We start from the raw sequence: 27,797 nt of genomic DNA on the forward strand, positions 1-27,797 counted from the left end.
AGGCCCTGCTCCCCTGCTCGGAGCAGCCATACACCAGCTGACAGCTGGACGCGTCAGCCCCTGCCAGCCCTTCCCAAGGGTCAGGTGACCTCCCATCTCAGGCCCGCTGGGCGGACCTGGTTCTAGGCAGACCTCTCCACCAGCGCCGTAGTGGACAGTGAGCTCTCTGTGCTGGGGCGCCGGGAAAGGCCTCTGCTCAGGGCCAGCAGTCGGCAGCCACCGAAGGAGATTCTTTTCCACTGGACCTTCTCTTCCACACACTCCCTGCTGTGCTTCCAGGAAGGAGGCCCTGGTGAGTGCTGCCTCAGTGGATAGGGTGGGGAGGGCCTCGTGGAGCTCTTGGCGGTGTGGGAGTGAGGGTCCACCCAGGACAGGACAGCCCCCCACCCCCAAGAAGGGGTCTACCCCATGGAGGTGCCAGCCTGCTCATTTATGCGCGTCTATACAACTGTGTATGTGGGGGTGCTGCTGGGTTGGCTCACAGCAGAAATTCTGTTGTTTGCTTGTCTCTCATCTCTGTGCCCTGCCCTTGGAGTCACTCATCCCAGCCTTCCTAGGCTGTCCAGGAGTCTTTAACCTGGGCTCCTGCACGTAGGCAGGGTGGGTTCCGCAAGCTGGGCCTGCAGAGGAAGCTGGGTGGCAGGTACAGGGGTGGGGGCCAATGATTCCCACCGTTTAACCCTTCACAGAGGCAGCTGTCTGGGGAGAAGCAGGCAGCACCCCCTGGGCTCCAGGGACAGTGTGTCCTGTCCCGGCAGCCCCACCCTCCATGGCGGGGGAGGGGTGCACGAAGCCAGGATGACCTCAGCCTGTGGGCAGTGGGCCTATGGCCTGGGTATCGGGTGCCCCCGTGGAGTGCGGGTTGACCACGGGGACTGCCGAGGGCCCCTGCCTGGGGTGGTGGCACAGTTTTGGGGAGCCCCTCCCCATGGACTCTTCTTGACCTCAGTAAATCTGAGACCTGAACCTGTCTGAGCCTGTCATGGTCCTCAGGACCTCCAGGGGATCTAAAAACATCCATCCCAGGTTCCCCCTCCAGAGATTCGGATCCCCTGGGGCAGGGCCCAGGCTTCTACAGATTTTTAAAGCTACCAGTTTATAATTTAACCTTTTTACCATGAAAAACTTTAAGCCTACAGGAAACAGCAGGGGGAATGATATATAATGAACTCTTGCATATCCTACCCCAGGATTCACATGGTTGTGTGACCTTTACCATATCTGCTTCATTGACTACCCTAAGGATAAAGTACTTGAAGCAATTTTTGGACATCAGAGCATTCCCCCTGAAGTACCTCAGGAGGTTCTTACACAACCCCGATGGCCATTATCCCACTGACAAAATGAACACCTCCCGAAGAATGTCCACGTGGAGTTCATATTCATATTTCCCCGATGGCCCCCTGGGTGTTTTTTATTGCTTTGTTTGGACCAGGATACAATCAAGGTATGTGGGTCTGTATGTCTTTTAAGTCCCCAATCTGAAAGTGTCTCTGCCAACCCCCCACCCCCGCCCCGCCTACCCATCACCACACTGACCTGCTAAATGAAAGGGCCAGTCATCCCACAGGAGTGAGAATCTGGCTGAGTCAGACACCTCTCAGTATAGAACAAGCAACTGAGGCCCAGAAAGAAAGGGACAGGGAATCTGAGGCAGGGCCAGGTCTCCTAGTCCCTTCCTGTGCCGTACTCCCCAAAGCCAGCTCCTTATCGAGGATCTGAGAAGCTCCTCCACTGCAAAGGGCCTGAGGCCCCTGGGACCCTCCCAGGGTGCTGCTGAGGACCACGTTCCTCTCAGCTGGGATATGCCCTCTAGCTCCTACGCGCAAACCCCTCTTTGGCAAGCCATATCACCAGCTTTGGGGTCCCTCACCCTCTGAATGGAGCCAGGCACCCCACTCCTCAGAACACGCCTCATCAAGGGCAGGAAGCTCCCCTGCAACCAGACACCCCTGAGAAAAAGTAGGGTGAAGTGAGAGGAGACCGGAACGTGGAAGGACATCGACCTTGAAGGTAACTCCTGAGCTCTTGAAAAACTGCCCCTGGGAAAGGCAGGGGCCTCTCAGCCGCCCTTCTGGGCTCTCTGAGGACAGGCCCAGCAAGTCCAGGTCCGGAATGTGTGACCTGGCAGAGGGCCAGGGCGGGTGGGCTGGCTGTGGAGTTTGGGCTGGCATGTCTGCTGCTGCCCTCTGCTGGGGAAAGGCCCGCTCGCGCTCTCCCTGAACAGGCTGGCTCGGCGGACTGGGCCGGTTCCACCCGGTGGTCTTGCAGCATCAGGACCTCTCGCTCTCACGAACACATGCACTTACACATTCGTCTGCACGCTCACACGCTTGCTCCACCCATTGCTACATTTTAACCTTAAAAGGATGTTTCTTCTTGCAGCCATAAAGTTGCCATGCTAACCACTGACAAAACCTCCTGTCTAGCTCAAAGGCCTCTTATGTAAGGCAGGTGGCTGCTGATCACAGTACTTAGAGAAAGGTGTAGAGGCCTGGGGAAGGGTGTCGGAGGTTGGGAAATGTGCCTGTCTGGGTGGTAAGCAGCCTCCAAGATCCCAGATGCAGCTTCTAGGGGGTCAGGTCCTAAGGGAATTAGGGAATGCTGCTAGAGCCATCAGTAACCATGCCCAAGGTACCCGAGGGCCCATGATGCTGTCACGAGGTTAAGATACCATAGGGGTGAGGGAGGAAGAAGCCTCCAGCCTTAGCCACCCCCGGAGTAGCCCTTCCAGTGGCACTGGGATTCTTGAGTCATCTTTGCCCCATGCGTCTCCCGCCCTGACAGCAAGCTCAGAACATTGCTGCTGCTGCTGCTAAGGACATTTGTCAGTGGCTGAAGGGCTTCTAAACTAATAATCGCTATATTAAAATCGCATTTGGTCCTCAAACTGGAGGAACATTGGGAGATTTTACATGTTAAAGGAAAAGGAGAGGAAAAAAACTTCTCTCAAAGGATAAAATCAGCCCTGAAATAAGTTTGTGTGACAGAGGAATATGAAGCATTTCTCTGTGGTTCTGGCTATCAGGCCTTCCCTGGGGAACAGATGCTCCGCAAAGCCACATATTTCAGCCATGGCTGAGAAGGTGATGTGTGAAGTCCCCCAGTGTTCGGTATTGATCCCATTGGGTAGAGGACCACACAGATGGAGGGCACGCCATCCTACAGCCCTTGAGTCATTTTTAGAGTGGATTTTAAAACATGGCTTTTTCCCCCAGAAAATAATCTTGTGCTTTCCCAGCCTGGATGGCCCCAGATGATACACAACCCTCTGCCACATGAGAAACTCAAAATCCTCTTGCCCATTACAACCTAAGCAGTTTTAAATGGTTTTCAGGTCCTCTCTTCTCTAATAGATTAAAAAATGCTCCCTTGGGCATCACAAAGACATTGAAAGGTACTTGTATCAAATCTCTGGCTCCAGCAGGCCTACGAAATGTACAGTAGAGCTTCAGAGTAGAGAGGGCAGGCCATAAACCATGCTGCTTTTGAATCTGCAGCCTGACACATCTTATACTGCAGTCTTCTTTTGATACAAGCTGTTTCTTTCTTTCTTTTTAAAGATTTATTTATTTATTCATTCAGAGAAAGTGAAGAGAGAGGCAGAGACACAGGCAGAGGGAGAAGCAGGCTCCATGCAGGGAGTCTGGTGTGGGACTCCATCCCAGGTCTCCAGGATCACACCCCGGGCTGCAGGCGGTGCTAAACCGCTGCACCACCGCCACCGGGGCTGCCCCAAGCTGTTTCTTAATTATCTCTTCCCAAAACACTTCCTGCCCCGCCAGATTTATTGGAATGCAATCCTGAAGGCTTCCTCACCTCACCTTCTCAGGCAACCCCCTCCTCCTTGGCCTGAGCAGGACCAGACAGGCGCTCCCCTGGGCTGGGTGGCCAGGCCTTCTCTCCACCCCTCTAGGCCAGCAAGTAAAGCAAGCCAGGGTTACTGCCACTCACAGCCCTCCCTCTGGTCTCCTGGCCAGCCCTGGCCACTTCCCTATTGCTTCCTGCGTCCCCTCTTCTCCTGAGACAGGCCCTTTTCAGCCTCCCCCAGACACAGGCACAGCTGGCATCTCCCCCTGCTCAGACCCTATCCTGGAAGTGTGACACCATGCCTGTCACAGATGACAGCAGTACCTCTCCTAAACCTTTTCAACTAGGACTCCATTTCAACATAATTTGTTCCCTACGAGTCCTCCTGCGATAATCATTATACTTTTAGTATCCACTGATTGAGAAAATGATGATAAAAACTACTAGGAACTCAAATAGTGCCTTTAAATGAATCTGTATTTTGGTAATCTCCAAAGTGTTCATATACATTTGAGAGGTTATCATGCTCCAAGAGTATAACTGTTCTGGTCTAAAGATGATGCTTGTGGCGGTGTGGCTTTGGGAGGCTCTAGACCGTCCCTCAGGCAGCAGCCCTTTGCCCCTGGCCCTGCAAATCCACAGTGCCGAGCACCCCATCAGACCCTCCACCAGCAGTGCACCACCCAGCTGGGTATGAGCTCCTGGAAGGCTCTCATGTCTGCTGTAGGCCACTGAGGCACACAGCATGAAGAGGGCCTCAGACAGGATCCCAGCCCTGAGGCCTTTAGAGTAGACAGTCTTGAATCCCAGCTAGAGTGCTCAGTAGCTCCTCTAACTGTGCACAAGGTCTTCAACGTCTCAGACCCTCAGGTTCCCCACCTGAGAGTGATTCTCTTCAGAAATGGTGATAGTGACTATAAAGCCAGTGATCCACAGGAGATGCTTCATAGGAGAGGCTACTATTATATAGGATATATTTGGGCATGAAGTATCTGACTGCCTGGTTCAAGTGAGGTCACTTTCCACTTCCTGGCTCCATGATAGGAATCTGGCTGTGAGCTGGTGCACTGGTCAGGAAGCATGAGGCTGTGCTGCATAACAAACCACCCCCAAATCACAGGGGCCTACTAGCACAGAGATGTATTTCTCTGTCAGGCTACATATCCAACATGTATAGTCAGTCACTCAGGGAGTGATGGTGCTTCTGAGATGGGCCAGAGAGAGAGGACATGGGCAATGACTTGCCCTTAAAGTTCCCACTGGAAATGACATCTGTCACTACCATGCACATCATGTCGGCAGAAGCAAATCACGTGGCTGCACTTACCTTCAAAGGGCAAGGGAAGCGCAATCATACCACATTCCCACAGGAAAAAAACAGACTATTTGTGAACAGCGCTGACAATGACCACAGTCAGCCAGCTTGTCTCCAGATATAAGGAGCTGACAGGCTCTCATAAGATACAGTTCATGACGAATTTCGTCTAAGTTTGAACTGGTACAAGTTTGATTTGTGGTCTTGCCTGCCATCTTCCCTACAATGGGAACGGCAGGCTTAAAAAGGGGCAGAGCTTCTGTAATTTTTAATGAACCCGGGTTTAGCATGCAGCAGAGATTATATACACAGACTCTCAGGAAATAAAATGTGCCAACTGGTAGTGATGAGCCACGAGGCACTCATTCCCCTCAGCCTGCTGGTGGCCTCTGTCCCTGTGTCTGGCATCACTGGTATTGTCATCTGTCCCCACTCTGGAAGCCAAATACAAACCCAGGCCCTGCTGTCCATGACCCTCCTTTCAGTCTAGGGAGTGTCCTGCAACCCTGTGGCAGGCTGGCTGTCACTCAGGTCCCAAGGGGCTGCAATGACCGAGGCAGCCCCACGGCGGGGCGGGGGAGGAGGGGCTCATTTAATCACCAGCTGGACAGTGGGGCCCATCAGGGATTTTAGCCCTTGAGTCTCCTGGAGTGAGCCCAGAGTTTTTCATTCAGGACACAACCCAGTGACAGAAGAGGACACAGGGACCTGAGGTCATTTGTTCACTACTCCTGGGGAGGGGGCTCTCAGCTGAACTCTTCTGGCTTGGGGCATCTCCCTCCCTGCCCACCCTCCCTCCCTGTCTCCTATTTCTCCCTCCCCAAGAACACTAGGGTGGGATGCTGGGTGAGGGGCCGGCTGTGGGGCTACAGGGGGAAGTGTGGGCTGGAGAAAGGACATTTGTCTCCCTCTGACACACTGAAGGGAGCCCAGTGTACTCAGTGAGTGTGTCAGAGGGAGCGGAAGGTCCTGTCTCAAGCGGGTGCCTCACCTGCCTCCCAGCACCCTAGCTGAGTCAGTCCTGAGAATAACCCACGCAGTGACAAGCCTCGGTGGCAGAGACACTTGGGAAGAGGACTTCACAAAGGAATTCTGTGCATTTTGTCATCTGAGTATCATGACAAGGCTATGGCAGTGGGTGGGAAATCAAGACTCAGATGAACATTAGGAGTTCATCCTAGGGGCCTCATGAGGCTAGTGGGAATGCCTGCAACAGATCTGGGCTCCTGACTCCCTGCACAGTGCTCTGAGGAAACAGAGCACTGATCAAAGGCCACGGCCCATGCATATAACAGACGTACCTGCATGTAGCAAAGGGAAGGTCTGGGTTGAGAAAGACCTGTCAGCTTGAATTATTTACTTGGGACTTCTGAGGGAGGACTGGGAAGAATGGAGGTCTTCCCTAACTCATTCCAGAGAATGGGAGGTTGCACAACAAAGATGGTGACAGAGAACAACCTCAAGCTTCCTCGGGAATGGAAGGTCAGCATTAGTGCCAATGGGAAGCCACAGAGTGCCTCCCTGAGCAGCAGCAAACCCACCTGCCTAGCTCAGGGGCTGAGGCCACCGCCCTAATCCTCCTCTACCCTTCCCACCAACCTGTGTCAGAACCACAAACCATACAGCTCAGGAGTAGGAGGACCCTCAGATATCGCTTCACCTATACCTTCAGATGACGCGTGAGAGGAAGAGCCCCAGTTTCCCTACCTGTTGAGTCTAGATTTTTTTTTAACATTTTTTAAAAAATAAGCTCTATGTCTAACACGAGGCTCAAACACACAATCCCAAGATCGAGTCACATGCTCTATTGACTGAGCCAGGCAGGTGCCCCAAATCTAGAGTTTTAGAAGTATAGGCTGACTACCCAACAGATACCCCATCACTATCAACTCACCCTAAGTTTGCACTGTTGTGCCATGGGCTGCTTGGATGCCCCTGGCTTGCTCTCTGCTCTCTAAGAAGGTTCAGGCAGGGCTCCTGAGAACATCTGGGAATGACAGTGCCTCTTGGGTCTTGTTGAAACCCCTAGCCAAAGAGTCCCAAAAAAGTCAACACCAAGCCCCAGCCCTGCATTGACCTGCCACGATGGTTTCTGTAGAGGTGCGGAGCCCACCCACCACTGGGACATGCACTTACTCCATCAGGTTGGAGGAGAGACAGGCCTGGGGGACAAGGAAACCTGTGTCCTGTCCCAGCAGAGCCAGTGACTTACAGGTGACTTTGGCCAAGTTCCAGTCTCCTTGGGGTCAATTTTCTGACTTTCAAAGTGAATACACAGTAGCCCTCAACCCCCCTGCTGCATGGTGGGTAAGTGTGCTATGGGGCACAAGTGTCTGGGTTCAAATCCCTGCTCCCTCCTTACTGGCGGGAGGCAGTAGGCAAGTTATTTAACCTCTCGTTTTCCCAATCTCTGAAACAGGCTGATAATACTACCTCATGGGGTAGTTGTGAAGGTTAAAGGAGTTGATCTATACAACACACCTAGAACATTGCCTGGCACCCAGCAAGCTCTCTGACTTTATTACCAATTATTGCTATTTCCTCTCCCACACCACCACTGCAAGGTGACACTGATCTCCTAAGGGCTCCTTAGGGAGAGAGGAGTGTGGGGAGGGAGGGTGGTGGGCTGCTGGCATGGGAGCATGAGGGCTCGCCTGGGATACCACCTGGACACATCGGCACAGCTGGGCTGCCTTGGCAAGGCCAGGCCTGGTTAGTTGGTGTTGGGCCACCTTGGTTTTCTCTTCTTTCTTCTTTCTTGCCTTCACCAAATTTGCAAGTAGGGCTGGGTTTGCCAAGCAGTTGTGCTATCTTGTCATATATCAACTTATCCCTGAGCCAATTTCTGATTTGCATCTGCATCGAGATGCCTCCTACTGGCTTCTCAGCTCATGGAACAGGCTCAAGTGGGGCTCCTTCTTTACAGTCTGAGAGCAGACCCAGGGTAGGCCTAGGCTGTGGTGTCAGCACAGCCCCTTACCATCAGGCCTCAGGCTCCCTGAACCCCTAATACCTGGCCCAGCAACCCTAACCTCCCCCATCATGCTCCAGCCATACAGGCAGCTCTTAGAAGCCTCATCCTACATCCAGCAAAGCAAATGCACATACCAGGCAAAACACCTCTCCCTTCCTAAAGGGGCAGGCACTCTGTGGCCCAAAAGACAGTAGCTAATGTGAGAAAGAGAGAGAGAAAGAGAGAGACACCCCTAGGGGGTGAGGGGGTAATAAATGGGCCAGGCTGAGGTTTTCAGCGCCACCTGGTGCCAGAGGTACAGGTGGGTGGCAGGAAGCTCTCTGAGCTGGGGTCCTGAACAAATTGATAGGCACTCCATGCATGGAGCCAGCTGGCCATGCCGACGGTCTGGACTGAAGGTCATTCAGGGCATTAATCATGTCCAGTGCTGCCTAGCTTGGAGGCATCCTTGGCTGGGAGTCCAACAGAGGAGAGAGTATTAATAACTCGGCAGTGATGGGCACCCCTGTAGGAATGTCCTCTCAAACAGGACAGGACAAATGTGGCCAGAAGAGCCTCCCCTCACACTGTCTCCTTGGCACTCTCCTGAGACAAAGTCAGGATGTCTTTCGGCGCTGCATTTCCAGCCCCAAGTTCCAGCAAGCCTGCCCTTAGGGAGGAGGGGGAGCTCTGGCAGGTAGCAGAGAATAAGGCCCAGAGACAAGCAGCCTCCACTTTCCTCCTGCCTCGCTCCTGGCCCGCACCAGGGCCTGGTCAAGGCATTTCAGACCTTGCTTCTCTCGTGTGCAAAGCGGCAGTGAGAAAGTCTGCCTTCCTTTCAACCCAGAGCTGTTGGGAAGATATAACTACCATGGCAATAATGCTAGAAATAACAATGATAAATTACATTTATGGAGTACTTAGCTCTGGGCCCTCAGCTAACCTTTTCACAGTCTTTATCTTAATTTTGTCCTAAGTCCATGAAGTATCCTTATTATTTCATTCTATAGATGGGGAAACAGAGGCGCAGAGGTTTGGTCACTTCTCAAAGTTACACAGCAATTCTGTCGTGAAGCCATGATGTAGATTGACGTGCACAGCTGTGCTGTACAAAAATGAAGCTTTCCTGTACCCCCTAAGCCCTTGCAAGAGGCTGAGTGCCTGGATAGCAGGGACTCTGCTCTCTTCTTGGGCCTGTGACCAATACTCCCTAAGGAAGGCAGGAAACACAACATGAGGAGTTAAGACAATCTGTGTACTCTGGATGCCTACGGTTATGTGTACTGCTTGATTTTTTTTAAAAAATGTTTTAATATTTAAATTCAAAGGGCAGAGAACAGTATTTAGAGAAGTCTACCTCTCATCCTGGCTTCCTGGAGGCAATCATGGTTACCAGTTTCCTAGGACAGATTATTCTAGAAGTGACAGATGCCTCTTTCGAGTCTCGTTCAACTACTGGTGGGTCGTGGCTGGGAACTGTGGGTCCTTCTGTTCCTCTCAGTACACCATCTCCCTCACACCATTTCCACCTTCCTCCTCTGCTTTCCAGGGGCCCACAGACAGAAGGACAGCTGTGCTATGACAGTGACAAAGGCCAAGAAGGAGAAAACTGAGGACCACTGACGGCCTTGCCTCCTGTCCAGGAACTGCCTCTTCTACCCCAGACCTTCTTCCTGTGGATAGATACATGGTTGTGCAGGACAGCACGGATGCTGGGGATGCCAGAGTGGGCGTGCGGCTAGAGCCCTTCCTGCACCAGGTCGGAGGGCATCTGAGCGTGATGAAGTACGATGAGCACACGGTATGCAAGCCCCTCATCTTCCAGGAGCAGAGGTTCTACGAATCCCTGCCTCTGGCCATGAAGCGATTCACTCCACAGTACAAAGGTGAGTGTCCAGGCAGCCAGACGTGGCTCTGCGCCTGCCATACTGGGCTGGGCTCGTGTGCACGCACCCACTGCTTCCCCAGGCACTGTGGCGTGTGTAAGAGTTGCCATGGAGATATGCCCCTCTCCCACAGACCAGTTGGCCTTCCCTGTCCTAGTTTCTCTGAACTCTTCAAGCCTCCAGGCCCAGAGTCTAATGCCACTTGGCATCCCTACAAATTAGCTCAAGCCACCAGGCTTTGAGGAACTGAGAATGGACTAAAATGACACCCCAACCCCACCCTGTGCTTCGGAAGTGCCACGGCTGGGTCCTGTGACCAGGGCTGGGAAAGACATGGCAGGCTGAGGCCTCCTTCAGCTCCCTCTGGGGACCCAAGTGGGTGGCAGGAACCTCAGGCCTGGGTCAGGGCATGAAGGAGCTGGGACCTGATGAGGAAACTGATGGGAACTGATGTTCCTGATGTTGAGGAAACTGGGATGGGAACATCCTCATATAGTGGCCAAGCCAGGGCCATGGGCTGCCTTCCAGGTAAAATGGGGGCAATGAGGCAGAGAGCAGTGTCTGTTCTGGATCTGAGTCCAAGGTGGGTTCAGGGGAGTGAAGGCTGGGTGGGGAGGGCCACCATTTGTGGACCTCCAGGCAGGGGCACTCTGGGCAGCTGGCCAGCGTCCATGGGGCAGGCTTTTTGTCCACACTCAGCCTTCAGGGCATGACTCTGCCAGCCACCAGCCCCTCAACAGGATGATGAGTGCCCAGAGAAAAGACCTCTTTCAAAGGTTTTTAACTGTTGTGACTATAAGCTTCTGTGCTCGTCATCTAAGTATCTGCAAAAAAAGTGATGAGGAAATCCAAATAAGTCAAAAACTCACTTGCATTTCAATGATCAAGATAACCGGGAAGGACACGGCCTAGCCCTATGAGTGTTTCTCAGAGTATGTGCTGGGATTGACCAAGGCTGATTGGGGGGCGGGGGGGGGGGGGTTTAAAATGCATATTCCCAGGCTCCCTTGCAGATCTGTGCACCAGAACCCCTGGGATCAGGGCCTAGGAATCTGTATTCAGCATGTCCCAGAGTGAGATTCATTCATTCATTTATATGCCTTGAGCCCCAGGCACTGCTTCAGTCCTGGCTTGCCAAGACCTTCCGAGAGTCTGAGGCAAGATAGATGTATATGAGCACCACACAGAGAGAGGGAGGGGCAGACGGCTGGTGTGCAGTCTGTGCATACCTCCCCTGGGGTCTCTGGAGCCGCAGGCCAGTGTTGCCCATCAGCTGTGGGTCACTGCCCATCCTGTCAGAGCGCCCACTGGAATGAACGTCTGTCCTTTCACAACCAAACTCAACCTAGTAAAAGGGTGGCAGGATCTTGCGTGGGGTGGCTCCTGCCCGCAGCATTTCACGCTTGTTGGACACAGCTCTGGAGCTGAGACAGACCGCCAGGGCAGTCACAGGCAAAGAAGGGAAATGTAAGAGGCTGCTTAGTCTCCAGGACCCCATCCTGATGCCTTCCCTGTGTCCTGTCTACACGTGCCCATTCCTCCACGGTGGGGGGTGTAGTGCAGCCCCACTCTCGGGCACCCTCAGGCACTGGTCTCCTGTCTAGACCCCTACTCTATACTCTGCCTCCCAATCCAGGTCAGGCTCATCTCTGGTACCTCCTGCTAATTTGATAGATTAATTGAAGCCAAGGGATCACAGCTGCACGTATCAGCGGTCACAGAACATGCTTCAACTTCTGTCCTGGGGCTTCACCTGGGGGATGGTGTTTCCACACGAGCCGGGAGGGGGCTGGGTCGGGAACCACAGGACACCCCTCAGGTGAGACCACATAGCCCTGCTGAGGGTGAGGCAGGGTCCACGGACTCGAGTGACTCCCAAACATGAGGTTTCCATGGTGCAGAAACGTGGATTCACTCAGCAGCCAGAACGTGATCTGCAGGGTGCCGTTGGCCAGGCACCACGTAATGAAACACACATCTAGGGAGACAGTAGAGAAAGGCCCAGAACCAGAGCCCTCACACTCTCAGATGCCTGAAGCAGGTGGCTGAGGTCAGGTTTTAGGTGGGAAAAGGTCCCTCCCAGGGCTCTCAGGCTGCGCAGGTTCTCGTTTCACCAGATAAGAAAAGTGGGATCAGCTAACCGTCGGTGCTCACTCAGTGCAGAACACACTGTAAATTGTTTCCACTATCAACTCAATCCTCACAACAACACTCTGAGGCAGGTACTACTACGATCCCCATTTCACAGGTGAGGAGACGGAGGCCCAGAGAGGTGACAGGACTTGCCTGAGGCCATGCAGCCAGTGAGAGGCAGAGCTGGGATTCAGAGCTTCGAGGTCTGGCTCCCAAGGGTAGGCTTGTGGCCATCAAGGCCTGCTCTACCAGCCACTGTTACCCAGGAGACGGGCTCCTCGGATGCCGGGGCTCAGGGGTCATCTAGCCCAATGAAGGAGGGGATGTGATTTGCCCAGTCACTCAACTGGTGACCTCAGGTCAGGGGGACTGCCACAGGGGGCCTCCCTTTTTCTCCCCCATGGGAAGGGCCCTAGAGAGAGGGGCAGTTTCTGTAGTGGCACTGTATGCCATGGAGCACAGCCTCTCCCTTCTCACTGCCCTGCTCTGATGGCACCCGGGAATGTAGGGCATGGACGTCACTCCAAAGGGTAGCCTCCCCATGCCAAGAGCACGCCTGGGCCTTTTGCTGGGCTCCTCGGCACAACGGCATCTCAGGGCTGCATCCCTCTGCCTCCCAGCGTACCTGTCAGCTTTGGACATGCAAGGACATACTTCTAAGTCTGGCTGGTGAACAGATAAGCCAGACTCATACTACAGACACCGGCGAACAGATGCTCTCACGAGCTTAAAAATAAATACAGTGGATGAAAAATCTAAATGTGACACAAGATTCCATCAAAATCCTAGAGGAGAACACAGGCAACACCCTTTTTGAACTTGGCCACAACAACTTCTTGCAAGATACATCATGAAGGCAAGAGAAACAAAAGCAAAAATGAATTATCGGGACTTCATCAAGATAAAAAGTTTCTGCACAGCAAAAGAAACAGTCAACAAAACTAAAAGACAATCTACAAAATGGGATAAGGTATTTGCAAATGACCTCTCAGATAAAGGGCTAGTATCTAAGATCTATAAAGAACTTATTAAACTCAAAAAAAAAAAAGAACTTATTAAACTCAACGGCAAAGAAACAAACAATCCAATCATGAAATGGGCAAAATACATGAACAGAAATTTCACCAAAGAAGACATAGACATGGCCAACAAGCACATGAGAAAATGCTCCGCATCACTTGCCATCAGGGAAATACAAATCAAAACCACAATGAGATCCCACCTCACACCAGTGAGAATGGGGAAAATTAACAAAGCTGGAAACCACAAATGTTGGAGAGGATGCGGAGAAAGGGGAACCCTCTTGCACTGTTGGTGGGAATGTGAACTGGTGCAGCCACTCTGGAAAACTGTATGGAGGTTCCTCAAAGAGTTAAAAATAGACCAGCCCTACGACCCAGCAATTGCACTTCTGGGGATTTACCCCAAAGATACAGATGCAGTTAAACGCCGGAACACCTGCATCCCAATGTTTCTAGCAGCAATGTCCACAATAGCCAAACTGTGGAAGGAGCCTCGGTGCCCATCGAAAGATGAATGGATAAAGATGATGTGGTTTATGTATACAATGGAATATTACTCAGCCATTAAAAACGACAAATACCCACCATTTGCTTTGACGTGGGTGGAACTGGAGGGTATTATGCTGAGTGAAGTAAGTCAATTGGAGAAGGACAAACATTATATGGTCTCATTCATTTGGGGAATATAAGAATTAGTGAAAGGGAATAAAGGGAAAGGAGAGAAAATGAATGAAAATATCAGTGAGGGTGACAAAACATGAGAGATACCTAAAACTGGGAAATGAACAAAGGGTAGTGGAAAGGGAGGTGGGCGGAGGGTTGGGGTGACTGGGTGATGGGCACTGAGGGGGGCACTTGATGGGATGAGCACTGGGTGTTATGCTATATGTTAGCAAATTGCACTCCAATAAAAAAATAAATTAAAAAAAATAATACATACATACATACATACATACATGCGTACAGGACAGAACATTCCTGGAGGCTAGGGAAGCTGCTTGGCCAACCCGAAACTGCTGAGATGCTCTGGGCGACACTTTTGCCTGTAAGCATTCCTGTGCGCTCAGCTGGCAAGACTGCAGGTTGGGGAGCCTGGGGGCTGGTGACAGGCTCACAAGGCTCAACAGGCGGGGGCCGCACAGTGCCGGGAGCCCACATCCCTGCAGGCCCAGCCCCCATGGAAATACAAAGCAAGCCAGAAGCCGGGCCAGGACCGACATGACTCCTGACCAAAAACCAATCCAAGCCCCAAGGAGTCTTGATCCCACTGATATGCTGCTTTGGTGAATTGCTGGCAACTTGAAGTCGTCTGCAAGGCAGCTATCTGCTACAGGTCTCGGGCTTCAGAGGAAGGTCTGGGCTGAGATGGAGATGGCTGTGGGAAACGCAAGGAAGATGGACAGGCAGAGACACAGAGCCACAGGCGTGCAGAAAGGCGAAGCAAGGAGGCAGGGCCATGGAGTCTGGCTGGGTAGCTCTGACAATATGAGGAGTAGAAATGACTTGGATTTTATTGGGGCTATTTTGCAACTCTGCTCACCTCCATTTATTTAGACACTCAGATCTGATGAGATCAGACAAGAGCTGGAGCCTAGAGAAGTGGGTGAAGGTCACATTTCTTGTCCTTCCAGGGAGGCCTCCTGAGGCCGGGGGCTCCCCGAGACAGTGGTTTCTGGCAAGAGTGATACCATAGTCCCACCACGGGGAAGACCAGATGGTGAGCTGACCTTTACAAGACCCAAAAGGGCCTTGCCCTTGTCTGGCACACATCCTGGGCTCCCCAGGCAGCTGGGAGGCTCCAAGCTCCCCAAGGACAAGCACAGAAGCCAGAGCGCTCTCCTTTCCCCACTGTGGAGGGGTCGGCTCTGGGACCTGGTGCTGGCTTCCGGGTCAGGCCCTCTCCAGGGAATAAGCACAGCAACCCTCCAAGCCGAGGAACTAGGAATGGAAACATAAACACCATGTCCTGGGGCCTCTTGGCACTCCCAGCCCTCTGGACTGATGACCCTCTAAGGTACTGGGATCATGGTTTCTCTGTTCACTCTCACGGAACAGACTGGCCAAAACAAATCTGATAGGGACACAGCAGGAGTGTTCCTCACCTACCCACAAGTAAACACAGCATGACGACACTGCTCTCCCGATAAAAGGCTAAAGACCTCAGCTCTGTGTTACAGCTTCTCCCTTCTTCCATACCCACGTGGAGCATGGCCTTCTCAAGAGCTCCACCCCTACTGTGTGACCTTAGGCACCTTATTCCATCTCTCTGAGTCTCAGTGACCGCAGACAAGGGCATCACAGGCCTGCTAGAACTAGGTAGTAACAAACGAAAAGCACAGAAGCAGACACCTGGCACTGATTACTACCACCATGGTTCTTTCTCTGACCTGCCATCAGTCCCCTGTTCTCATGAGCGGAACACCTCTGGTGGGCTCCACCTGGGGATGCATGCCAGTGTTCAGGGAAACCGCAAAATGCCAGGTTCACGTATGGTATTATTAGTAGTATCATTATTAATTCACAAGACTCAGGGGCCTGACATGAGCTAAGGAAAAGCAGAATTCTTTTTAAGGAGCTAGAGAGAACTGAATGTCACTCTTGGGCTGCAAATTTAGGGCACCAGGAATCTGAGATGACAGGACTAGACCGGAGAGACCGCTGAGCTAGGCACAGATGGCCTGAGGAGTGACTTGCTGAATTATAGAGCAGCCCTGAAAGCAAGCGTCTGCACTGACCAGCCAGGGCAGGGACACAAGCAGGAAAATCAGATGCCCTGAGTGCTGGTGCAGCAGAAATTACCACATGTCCAGGAAAGTGACCAAGTGGCCGGGGGAGGAAATAAATACTTGAGAGGACATGATCACGTGCAGCCCCCCCTTCTCTCAGTCAGAGTGCCAGCAGAAAATGAGTGGTATATTGAAAGGGGTTTAAATGAGGAGAATTTTCAAAGGGACGGCTCATAGGAGTGCATGCAGGATTAAGAGGACAAGGGGGGGCTGATGAGGCACAGAGGGGCCAGCAGCACTGAAAGGCTGTGACCACCCCTAGGCCCGAAGGCCACAGAGAGGGAACGGTATTACTGACCCAGCAAGAGGGGGGCCCTAGAGGAAAGGATCATGCTGCAGCACCAAGGGAACCAGTAGGATAAATACCTCCACCTTTCTCCTGCCCCACCCCATCTCCTGCCAATGTCCTTCACTGGCCAAACCCCTGGGAAACCAGGGGCAAGGAAGCCATTGGTACACTCCACAGGGTCAGCCTTGCAGGCACAGAGAAAGGTGGGGACAGGTGGAGGGTAGCTTGGTGACAGAAGGAGCCAATAGAACAGTCATGGCATCAGCTGCAGGAAGAAGTCTAGAGATCCAGTCCTTGCAAAGCCATCTGTGTGGCTGTCTCCCATGCCACCAGCAAGAGTATAACTCCGACTCCACCAGAACTTGGGTGAGGCCAGGCACCCACTTAGCTCTGATGCTAAGCCTACTCCACAAGGGAACTCCTAGACTGTGCCACCAGAGCAAGAAATCCAAAGTGGGTGGCCACGGAGTCATTGGCATTCGTGCCAGACCTAATTACGTGACCTGGCCAATGTCCCGGAGGAGAAGCCCAATTAGCACATTTGTCCACTGGGTTCCCTTGCACTCTGACTCTCACAAGCAGCGAATGAAGCAGGCTGTTGTGTCTCCATTACAAACACCAACAGTCAGGAGTTACCGTAGCTGGAGAAATCCTACAAGTCTCCTGTTTCCTATCAAAGAACCATGTTCCATTAATAATATTCACATGCTGTGTGTCTAGCTGAAGGAGATGGCAGGCATCTGTGTTAAAGCCAGAGACCAGGGGTAGGGGTGGGGGTCTAAATGAAGGTGACACAGGTCCTGGAAGGCTGTCTGAGGTGGGCTTCCTGGAAGAAGAGAGAGGGAAAGGGAAGGGAGAGAAAGGATGATGAAGGAGGCAACGGGGAGGAATGGGATGGGCCCCAACTTCCCTCACAGCCACCCTGAGGCAGAGGGGTCCTCTCTACAGAGGACCAGCTCCAATGACGCCAGGTTGTGCCCCGTGGAAACAGCTGTTTTGACGGGGAAGGTACCACTACTGAGGAGCCAGAAAGTGAGAACAAAATGTATGGGACTGACTTTGTCCAAAGCATGAAAGGGCAGAGAGATGCAATGAAGCGCAGCCTGTGCCCAGATCAGCCCAAGGCTATTTTCTGCAGGTTCCATGGCCCTGGGCTCATTCTGGAACAGTCCCCATAACTCTTCCTTGAGAGAAGAGTTAGGGAAGGGGTGGGGGGGTTGATCAGTGACATTACATTAAACTACAATTCAAAAGGATGTCACCTCTTGCAACACATCCACCAGGTAAATTCCATCTGGTTTCCCCCTCCCTTCCTCCCTCGTGTGCTCTGCAGGCACCATCACGGTGCACCTCCAAAAAGACAACCGAGGCCATCTCAGCCTGGTGGCCAACCCGCTGAAGGAGAACCGGGGGCCCTTCAAGGTCTCCACGGAGTCGGCGGCAGTGGCACTATGGCAGACTCTCCAGCAGACCACCAGCGGCAGTGGTGGCGCCCACTCCCTCACCCAGTGGCAGCTGGCACACTCGCTCGAGGAGAGGTGAGGGCCATGTGGCAGGATGGCAGAAATCCAGCAGGGACCAGTACCACTCCCACCTGCGCCAAAGCTAACGGCTCCCCAGTAGGGACAAGGGAGTGAGAGATTCACATGAAGTCTCTGTCTAGAAGCGCAATGGGACCCAGAAAAGGAATGGATTTTCTTTCCTGTGGTTTTAGAGGGAGGACTGATGTATTTACCTCAGAAGCTGCCGCATGTACAGAGTCCTATGTAGAGCAGGCATTCAGTACATATTTGTTTAATTAAATACCTGTTTCACCGAGACCAGGAAGTGTCTCTGGTGGGGTGTGAGGGTGGGGGCAACGCAGAAACCCAGAAGACTTGACACAAAGGAAAAGTGGCTAATGGCAGTCAGAAATCACCTTTCCCTAGCAATCAGGAAGGGAAAAGGAGAGGTCAGTGAAGTCCCCCCTGGGACCTTAGAGACACAGGCAGCTCAAGGCACCCGAGATCCCAGAGAGGTCTCCAAAACCTCTGATAATGTTAGCTGACCTTTCTCAGATGAAAAGGACCCCTGGGAACTTATAAAACATTTCTGGAAAACAAAAGGGAGCTAATACAATGAAAGTACCTCCCTTCCCCAAGGAGCTCAGCGGATCTAATTAAGCCTCTTGGCTCAGCGTCAGGAAGTGGGTACAGATTATCTCCATTTCACAGATGGGAAAGCCAAGATGCAGAGGACAGGAGAGAGGGTGGACCAAGGATCCAGGATTCCCACCCCTGAGGACACTTTGAGGTCTCAAGGGAACAATGACATGGCACACTCACAGCCTAAACCCCCAGTCTTCTGATTCTAGGGAGGGTTGCTCTCTCCACGCTGTGTCGCCTCAATAGCACAATAGTAATCCAGGTCACTTACAAGTGAATTTAAACCACCTCAGCCCTCTAAGGAGGAGATGACGTTTCCTAATGAGTTCTTCTGGGGTTCTGAGAGACGCCATGCCAGGGCTGCAGTGTGGACTGATCTGGTGCCCAGGGCCTGAATGGGGCAGGAGGGGCATACAGAGGCCCTGCAGGCATCCTGGAGAGTAGGCAGGGACAGTCCGTGTCAGGGCCCAACCCTGGAGAGCCCAGTCACAGAGATGGGCACCCTTCCCCAGTCCTCTGGCCATTGCTGGCCTATCATTCGCTTCTGTCTCCCATAGCCCGGCCACGACGCTCCTGAGGTCCGAGTTCCAACTCAATGCCCACGTCTCCTCGCTGGTGGAAGATGCTAAAGGGAACCAGTCTGAGAGGAGGAGCTTTAACCCGTGGGGCCTGCAGTGCCATCAGGCCCACCTGACCCGCCTGTGCACCGAGTACCCAGAGAACAAGCGGCACCGTATCCTTGCTCACACTCCTACCACCTATCAAAGGGTGGGAGGATTGAAGGCGGGTGGTGGAGACAGACAGACGGGGTGTACACAGGGCCAGGGGAGGGGGAAGTGTGGGGAGACTGATGTGAGGGACACTTCAAGGCACAAGCCCTCAAACCTAGGACCTAGAAGAAATCTGATCCCTCCAAAAGAAAAATTAGAGAGTGTGGGGAAGTCAGACTGGAAATTGAGCTGAACACAGCGCCCATGGTCAGGCCACTGGCTGTGTCACTGCCACCTGGGCAGAGGGGGCTGGGCTGGGAGGTCTGTGTGTGCAGATAGGAATGATGACTGCCATGCTGGGTGGGGGCAGTGGGAGGCTCAGAGGGATGGGTCGGTTCCCCACACCCCAGCCTCCCTTTTATCCCTCCAAATTCTCCCTGAAGATGTCTTCCTATGGATCTGACGGAGTGAGGGGGGTGGTTCCCCCATCAGGGAAGTGCCCGTGAGGGAGACATTCCTCCCTCATTCTCAGGCTGCCATGTTCTGAGTACATGCAGGCTTGAAACGCCCCCTTTGTCAGCGCTGGGCTCCTTCCTGCAAGACGGGTGACTGGTTTCACAGTATTTACTAAGACACATCTGCAGCCCTAATCCCTAAGAAGCTTTTGCAGGATAATTACTCCGCTGAAATTAATATTCCTGCAACTCATCTCCAAAGCTAACATCAACCTACTTCTCCCAAAAGGTACTGGCCCGTTCAGTGACTCAAGGTTTTAGCCTTATGATTTTCTGCCATAAAATGTAAATTGGGCATGGTCTGCCAGGGATTTCACGCCTGCATTTAGATTTCAACCTCAGAGCAAAAAGGAAAAAGAAAGCTCACATAGTCATAAACTCCCCTAAATAAATGGACTTTTTTTTTTTTTAAATAAATGGACTTATTAAAGCAGCCTGCAAAGCTAATACTTGGAATTCTTAAGAGGGACGATGGGCTTGTCTGTAAGGAGCCGAAAGAGAAGGAATAGCTAGCTTTGTGTTCCCAGGCATCCGCCAAGGCATGCTAACTGCCTCCGTAGGGGCAGTGGCCTTCATGTCGGCGGAGCCTTCCTGAACTTGGCATGACCAGGGTTTCTGCTGCTGGAAAACGTCGTGTCACAATATAAGCACCCCTGTATCCTAGACCTGAAGATGGGGACCCGGCAGCACGGGGATGATGTGTCTGAGGAGAAGAAGGCCCGCCACATGAGGAAGTGTGCGCAGAGCACCTCGGCCTGCTTGGGCGTGCGCATCTGTGGCATGCAGGTAGGTGCAGGGCTGGGCATCCTGGCATGTCCACTGTGGGGCGATGAGCGTGTCTCCCAGACACCTCTGTGTACAGAGCCACACAGGAGGCAGCTGGGCACAGCCTGCCCAGGCAGGAAACGCTATCTACCCTAGGATATACTGGGATTTCTATAAGAGCCCCTTTCAGGAAAGTGCTGCCAAAAAGTCACTTTTTTTTTTTTTTAAACTCTGTCTCAGGGTCTCTGGCAGCTTAAATTTCCCAGTGGCCACATGGGTCCTGTCCATATTGACAGCAGACCTCTGATGACAGTGTGTGAGCAGGGGCTGGGGAGAGACGTGAAAAAGAGCTTCCCTGTGCACTCCGTGACTTTCTCAGTCTCTTGAAGGATAAAGCTGAACCCTCTCCTTCTCCAGTGCTGTACAGCACTCTGCTTTTTGAATTCTTAGAAGCCATTCCTTCTTCCTACTCCACCTTTTCTGGGTTTTTGTTGTTGTTGTTGTTGTCTGCTACCTGTTCTGGTTAATGAATTAAGCAGATCGTAGCCTGCTGAGGCAAAGGAAAGTTAATTTTTTACTGCCCAGACTCTACCCCAGTTTTGCAGCTCTGATGTGGCCTGTGGCAGGGGCTATAGGAAAGGGAAGAAATAAACTTTCCCCACTCGTTTGATTTTGCAGTCTATCTCCCCAAAGCAAAACCAGACACCAATTTGACGGTACACGTTAAAGCTTTCCTTAATTGAAACTGCCACCCTTGAAGCTGGAAGTGGAGTCTATAAATTTGTTGCACAGATGTCCCTTGGAAGGTTTGGAATGCAGTCCTCAAGAGAATGGAGTGTGATGATTTGGGGTGTAAATGGAATCTCTCTCTGGACCTCCAATCTTCTGAAAATGATCTGATTTATTTAGACAATGACACCTGTCATGTATTTATGACAGCTAATTTAGCAGCCCATCTTCAGCCCTCCAAAGCAAGTCTATCATATCTTTCTGATTTTTTCAGCACTGGCTTCCCATAAACATACCACATAATCTGAAGGTAGGAAAGACCTGAGAAACTATCTTGGCCAGGTGTGGGCTGCCCTTCCCAGGTGTGCCAGGTAGAGGTGTGCCAAGTCACGGCCATGCTAGCCACTGGCCTTGGTACAGCCTCTGCCTCTGCCATCTGAATGAAATGGGAGCGGGTGCCACTGTCCCCCCACCCCCCATCAGCATCTCCTCCATCTGTTCCTTTCTGGTGGCCAAGACATGACAGGGGAGAGGAGGTGCTGGTGCCAAGGAGGAGCCACCAGTTCCCGGGGCTGCTGTGAGGCTCCCCTCAGCTGAGCTGGCTGCCTGAAAACCCCACCCATACCTGATCCAGCCCGTCTTTTGATCTTTTTATCTTCAGTCAACCCTGCTTTACCTCAGGAGCCATGATTGTTTCCTTAGAATCTGCAGAGAAAGGACTTTATAAACTTAATTAGGGAAATTTGAATCTAGTTGGCTTTCCAAGGCCATTGGCTGTGATTTCAGATTCCTACTGAAGCTTTCTAGCTTGGGTTTGCTAATATTTGAATTGAAGAGGGCCAGAAGCCAGGGTTTAAATCATGATTTGGAGGATGACACTGGAAATTCACAAGAAAGGTGATCCAAAGCTTTTCCTCCTGGGTGGAGGATCACCTTTGTGGGGTGAAGAATATTTAGACCCTGGATTCCTATTAAAAGCTTGCACAGAAAGCATTTTGAAATGTGAAAGATCCCCTGGTGCTTGATGAAAGATCATCCTTCCATTCATTTCAGCCATGCTTGCCCTGCATCTCCCAGAAAACTGTTTATATATCCTATTAGTTTCTGACACTGCAACCATAGCAGTTCCAAGTCTGTTCTTAAGTTGGCAATTCTTCACATTTTTTTTTATTATAAGGTTTATCAAGTTGATAAGAAGCACTTTCTCTGCAAAGACAAGTATTACGGAAGAAAACTCTCCGTTGAGGGGTTCCGACAAGCACTCCATCAGTTCCTGCATGACGGAACCCGCCTCCGGACAGAGCTCCTGGAGCCCATCCAGCACCAGCTCCGGGCCCTCCTCTCGGTCATTAGGAGCCAGAGTTCATATCGGTTCTACTCCAGCTCTCTCCTCATCATCTATGATGGGCAGGAGCTGCCAGAAAGGACCCCAGGAGGTCTGCATTCTCAGGAGGCTCCGCAGACGACCCATGGCATCTCTGCCGGAGGTCTCACCAAAGTTGACATCCGGATGATCGACTTTGCTCACACAACATACAAAGGCTCCTGGAACGAACACACCACTTATGACGGACCAGATCCGGGCTATATTTTTGGCCTAGAAAACCTCATCCAGATCCTACAGGATATTCAAGAGGGAGAATGAGGCTTGTTGGGCCTATCCAGATTTTTTTGGAGTCTAGATCTCAAAAGGGACCTACTGCCAGCCAGGGTACTCTAGAAACTGTTAGATGTCTTTGTAATAATTATATCCACATTCAAAAGCCATACATGGCAGGTATATTACTGGCTGCTAAAGAAACTAGCTCTGGAGGGAATTCCACGTATGCTGGCATCTTATACTAATGCTGGTCATTGGAGACTGGACAGTCAGTGTGAAATGGCACCATTTTGCAGTACATTGGAGGGCTGCGGCATGAGAGAGAAGCCAGCATTACAGTAAGATTCTGGAGAATTTGCGTTGAAAATTTTTTTTTTAATTTTATTTATTTATTCATGAGAGACACAATGAGAGAGAGAGAGGCAGAGACACAGGCAGAGGGAGAAGCAGGCTCCATGCAGGGAGCCCGATATGGGACTCGATCCTGGGCCCCCAGGATCAGGCCCCAGACTGAAGGCAGTGCTAAACTGCTGAGCCACCAGGGCTGCCCCAAAAATGCTTTTTTGTTGTCACACTGAAGTCTTGGCAAGCTATGAGGCAAAAAACTCTACTTGAAGAAGACCTGAACAGTGAGTTCACAAGTGTATGATTTTTCTGGAGCTCACGAATGACTGTCTCCTACCTTCCCAAGAGGCATTTGGGTGGGGCAGGAAGGAGTGGGGCAGATCTGCCCATCTCACCAGCTTCCTACCGAGGGTCTGAATGGGCAAGGGCAATCCAGACACAGCCCTGGCAAATCGAGACCCCAGGTTCTCCATTTTTGCCCATGGAGACAAGGGTCTCTTTCTAGACTTCCAAGTACCTATTGGGAGCGATAACTTGACTAGATCCTGGCCACAAAATGGCTCTAACCATGAAATGCAGCTTCCAGTGGGGGTGGACTGCACGAAAGGATGAGCTACTGATGTTAAATTATACTATTTGCTTTCTATTTATTTATTTTGGGGGTAGGGTGGGGGAATCAGGAGAGAGAAGGCTGGAGGGCCGAGGAAACCAGGTGTAATGTTTACAAGACTGGTGGACAAGTGTAAATACGGAAGAGCAAACAGTCCTAATTAATTAGTTCTTCTGCAGCGTGGAAACCCATTACAATGCCCTTGAGTCGAGCATGAAGATACGTTACCCAATTAGGGAAATAAATTTGTTAATAAAATTGCTGAGGTCACCAGTAATTATTTGGTGTGCCTTATTACCCTTTCTGTTTGTTTATTCTGATCACCACACTGTATGGCAGTTCCAATTTATGGGCGACTAGTGTGTACAGCAAGAACAGTTCCCTGGAAAAAAAAAAAAAGAAAGAAAGAACAGTTCACTGATTTCCTACAATCCTTTGGAGATCCTGGGTGGAAAACGGTAGCTAATCAAGTATTTCCATGTATCTACAAGGCAGGTACCAGACCTCATAAGTGGTCCTTTTATCTGAACTTTCTATAACATAGAGTTAAATAATTTTTGTATTCTCATGGCTAATTACCATCAACCTTCCAAAATCCACACTTAAGGAAAGAGTGGCTTGGATTAAAAAATTTTGTTTGTTTAATTTTAGGATATATTATATGGATTTCAAAGCAAGTTATTAACTTCCTTAAGTATGTGTGGCTGAGGTAACATTGTGATTAATTTGCATGCTCTGCACTCATGATGGGAGAACTGAGACAAAGTATGTTGGGTGGCAAAAAGAAGTCAACCAAAAACTAAATATTTGTTAAAGACAAAATGGAGCCCTAAATACTGCCTTTTCTAGGGCAATTCCTTGCTTAAAAATCTGGTTCAATCAAATCTGGAGCTCCCTGCCTTAGCTTCTGATTCCTGTCCCTGTTCTCAGCCCTGGGTATTGTGGGACCTGCCTGAAGATGGGGGGTGGGAGCGGTTAGCTAGAATATTAGTCTTTCAGGGCTGGCCATGCATGTCACTCTCCTGGCTCCTGTCCACGTGACCCTTTTTCCCTCAGCCAGTCCTTTATCCAACAGTGCCCTTCACAGGAGGCCTTCCCCCTCTGCCAAGCCCTCGAGGCCCAGACCAAATCCCACATACCCCTGAAGATGTCACCAACAAAGGTGGAGTTTGTTGCAAGGGGCAAAGCTGGCTACCAGTTTTAGACTGTGCTTCCCAGACTCAGAGGAGTCTGGGCTCAGAGGAGTCACCACTGTCTAGAAATGTGTACAAGGCTTTGCTAACCCAGCTGAAAGAGTCCACTTGAGCACTGAAAATCCAGGCATAAGGAGAAGATCAGAGAGATACGGGAAGAAGAGAAGATCGTCAGCATGAATGCATTTGATATCCAATGGCAGTTTACTTTAAAATGGCAAAAGAGGTGAGGGGGCCCGGAGTATCCAGTAACCATTAAGAGTACACTGAACTAAGGAGCTCTTCCCTGTTTTTGCTAAGCACTGAAGAAGATCCAGCTCTTGGGAGCATAGATTCTAGTATTCTAGGAGGCAAGAATAACACGTGTGAACTAACAACAAACCGTACAAAGAAGGTACCCAGTGATACAGAGGATTCATCTGTGTGGTGCAGATGATCAATCCTAAAGTTCACAGAGGTCAGCTCACAGCTAACACAGAAACACAAATCACAGAAACTGTTGGAGAGGGTGGGACTTCATTTAGGCCCTGAATGGTGATAAGAATGGGGAAGGAGCTGAGTGGAGAGAAGGAAAAGTCCAGCATGCTCATGAGTCTGAACAGACCAACCCATCCAGAATGGGGATTTTGTAGTTGGGAGTAGTAGAATGAAGAGGAAAGAAATGGAGTGAGCCCAGATAGTGGAGACACTTAAAAATCTGGCTGAGTAGCTCATTCATTTATGATTACATTATTCTGTCCTTTCCTTCCATTCATCCAACCAATAAATATTTCCCCAGTGCCTGGTATATACGGCACAGTGCTGAGACCTGTGCCAGAAACAAGGAAGTGTGTGAAGATCATGTCGTTATCCTTAAGAACCTTATAACGTAATGAAAAGGTGAATACCATCATGTGAAAATATCAGGGGTGCTTCAAACAAGGCCTGGGGACCATTTGCTCAGCCATGCAGACTATTATCAGGAGAGGAGAGGCAGGGAGAACTCACAGCCATGTGGGGAGTTCATGGAGGTGGTGTCTGAGCTGTGCCCTGAAAGGGAGGCAAGTCTCAGAGGTTATAAAGAAAGCAGGTATTATGAACAAGCACAGGGATAGGAAGCAAGCATTTTGCTCAGGAAATAGCAGGGTAGGTGTTGGCCACAGGGGTTGATGTGAAGAGGCACCAAGAGAGAATAAGATGGAAGTGAAGAAAACTCAGCACTTGAGGACCATCAAGGACCTCCAAACCTCCCGCCTCTTCTCTTGTCTGGAAGCGCCTCCTGGCTGGCCTCCCCTTCCCTGGACTGGGGAGTCTCTTCTTTTCTAAACTGAGAAATGCACAATTATTAGTCAGGGTGGGCCATTATAACAAACAATCCCCAAACAACAGTAGCTTAACATTACAATCAGGTTTAGTCAGCAGAGAGAGAGCCTCTCTGCTCCACACAGTCATCCAGGGACCTTCCTCAATCAACCAAAAGGTCTAAAAGTCAGACACAGAAAAGGCACACCCACATTCCAGACACAAGAACTAGCCCTGGGCTCAGATGCCAGCAGGCTGAGATGTACTTTAACTATGAGCCTAGAAAAGGAAATAGGTTCGAGGAGACCCCAGCAAATCTGTTATAACCTCCATAATCCTCCTGTCAGCAGTGGCCTGATGCAGATCCTTCGCCCGGCTGCATCCTCACACAGTGAGTATGAGCCCAGGGAGCTGGTAGACTTGCTTCACGTCTCCCGACCCCAGCTGCCCCCCAGGAACTTTCACTTGGTCCTCCAGACAGGTGACATAGAGGAGCAATCTGTTCCTGACCTCCCCACCAGGGAGGACTAGGACGGCCTGGGAGACAGTCACCCAGACCTGTCTCCTCCCTCTGGCGTTCCTGGTGTGATTGAAGAGGAAGCTAAAGAGCAGAATGTTATTATAGCTTTTCCATGACGCGATGTCATCAGGAAGCCCTGGGCCTCTGGGCAGCACGCTGGCAGTCCCATCATTCTTCCCCGCCGCATGGAGTCTTGTAGCCCATGCTGGAAAGGGCAGGAAGCAGTCTCCTAAAACAAATGGCAAGGCAAGACCACTCATCAGCAGCTCTGCAAAATGATCTAAGCTTCTGACTTTTGATTTACATCTGCATCCACAGTGGCCAAAAACATAAAACAGAAGATGAGGAAAGAACTAAAATGAAGGCATGGGTGCCAAGAACTAGAGGGACGGAGGGTGGGAGGGAGGGAAAGCAGCTCTGGGACAGTACCAAGTCGAGCACCAGCTGGGCAGGCTGACCTGCAGCCAGGTTAGGTCCTTTTCATTATAATGTAATTTCATTTCAGAACTTCTCCCTACTGTGACTAGGCTGCCCTGAAACGGCTAATCCAAGCAAGAAATCTAGAGATCCACTTGCTCCTGATGTGTCCTCCTACCTTTCTCCCTCAGACCTCTAGAGAGGAGTGTCTCATGGGGGCAGGTGTCTGGGTGGGAACAGGTAGGCGGGGATATCCCAGCTCCAGACTCTGATGTTGCCGGTTCTCTTCAGATTCATTTAGTGAGAGGTGACTCTCTGCCAGGGCCTGCTGTCCAATAGTGACTAGCGTTTTGCAGGGACCAAGAGTAGCAGGCCTATTCCCTGAAATGGGGGCCAGGGAAGGCCTCTCTCTGAGGTGACCTCAACTAGAGCAGAGTGAAGGGAGGCAGGGCCCAGGGCAGATGACAGATTTCCCACAGAGCCAAGGAACTGTGGGTACATTCACTGGGCTGTGCTTTAGGACACCACTAGCCTACCCCAGCACACCTTAAATACCTGTGAGTCTTCTTTTTAAGATTTTATTTATTTATTTATTCATGAGAGACACAGAGAGAGAGAGAGGCAGAGACACAGGCAGAGGGAGAAGCAGGCTCCATGCAGGGAGCCCAATGTGGGACCCCAGGATCACACCCTGGAGCCACCCAGGAGCCCCAACGCCTGTGAATCTTAAAAAGCAGCTCACCTCCAGAGAAAGGCAGCAATATACCACCAGCC

At 51.2% G+C, this 27,797-nt stretch overlaps 1 protein-coding gene and 1 long non-coding RNA gene across 5 annotated transcripts; one reads left to right on the forward strand and one right to left on the reverse strand.

Annotated features, from left to right (window-relative positions):
• Nucleotides 1–74: 74 nt before the first annotated feature.
• Nucleotides 75–23,889, forward strand: IP6K3 (inositol hexakisphosphate kinase 3). Of its 4 annotated transcripts, none has more exons than XM_077904403.1 (7): nucleotides 75–292; nucleotides 1,191–1,447; nucleotides 9,628–9,964; nucleotides 17,528–17,732; nucleotides 18,896–19,071; nucleotides 20,174–20,349; nucleotides 22,235–23,889. In XM_077904403.1, the coding sequence occupies exons 3-7, from the start codon at nucleotides 9,766–9,768 to the stop codon at nucleotides 22,700–22,702; spliced, it is 1,224 nt and encodes a 407-aa protein (XP_077760529.1). In that variant the 5' UTR covers nucleotides 75–292; nucleotides 1,191–1,447; nucleotides 9,628–9,765; the 3' UTR covers nucleotides 22,703–23,889. The 4 variants fall into 4 exon arrangements, with proteins under 4 accessions (XP_077760529.1, XP_077760530.1, XP_077760531.1 ...); XM_077904404.1 differs by having other exon boundaries at nucleotides 1,244–1,447; XM_077904402.1 differs by lacking the exon at nucleotides 1,191–1,447 and having other exon boundaries at nucleotides 76–292.
• On the reverse strand, nucleotides 23,680–27,620 carry LOC144317673 (uncharacterized). The gene is made up of 2 exons (XR_013383692.1): nucleotides 26,414–27,620; nucleotides 23,680–26,111 (listed from the first exon to the last, which is right to left on the reverse strand). It is a non-coding gene; the product is annotated as an uncharacterized LOC144317673 (long non-coding RNA).
• Between the last annotated feature and the right edge of the window lie 177 nt (nucleotides 27,621–27,797).

Source organism: Canis aureus, chromosome 7 (assembly GCF_053574225.1).
Source record: "Canis aureus isolate CA01 chromosome 7, VMU_Caureus_v.1.0, whole genome shotgun sequence".
NCBI classification, from domain to species: domain Eukaryota; kingdom Metazoa; phylum Chordata; class Mammalia; order Carnivora; family Canidae; genus Canis; species Canis aureus.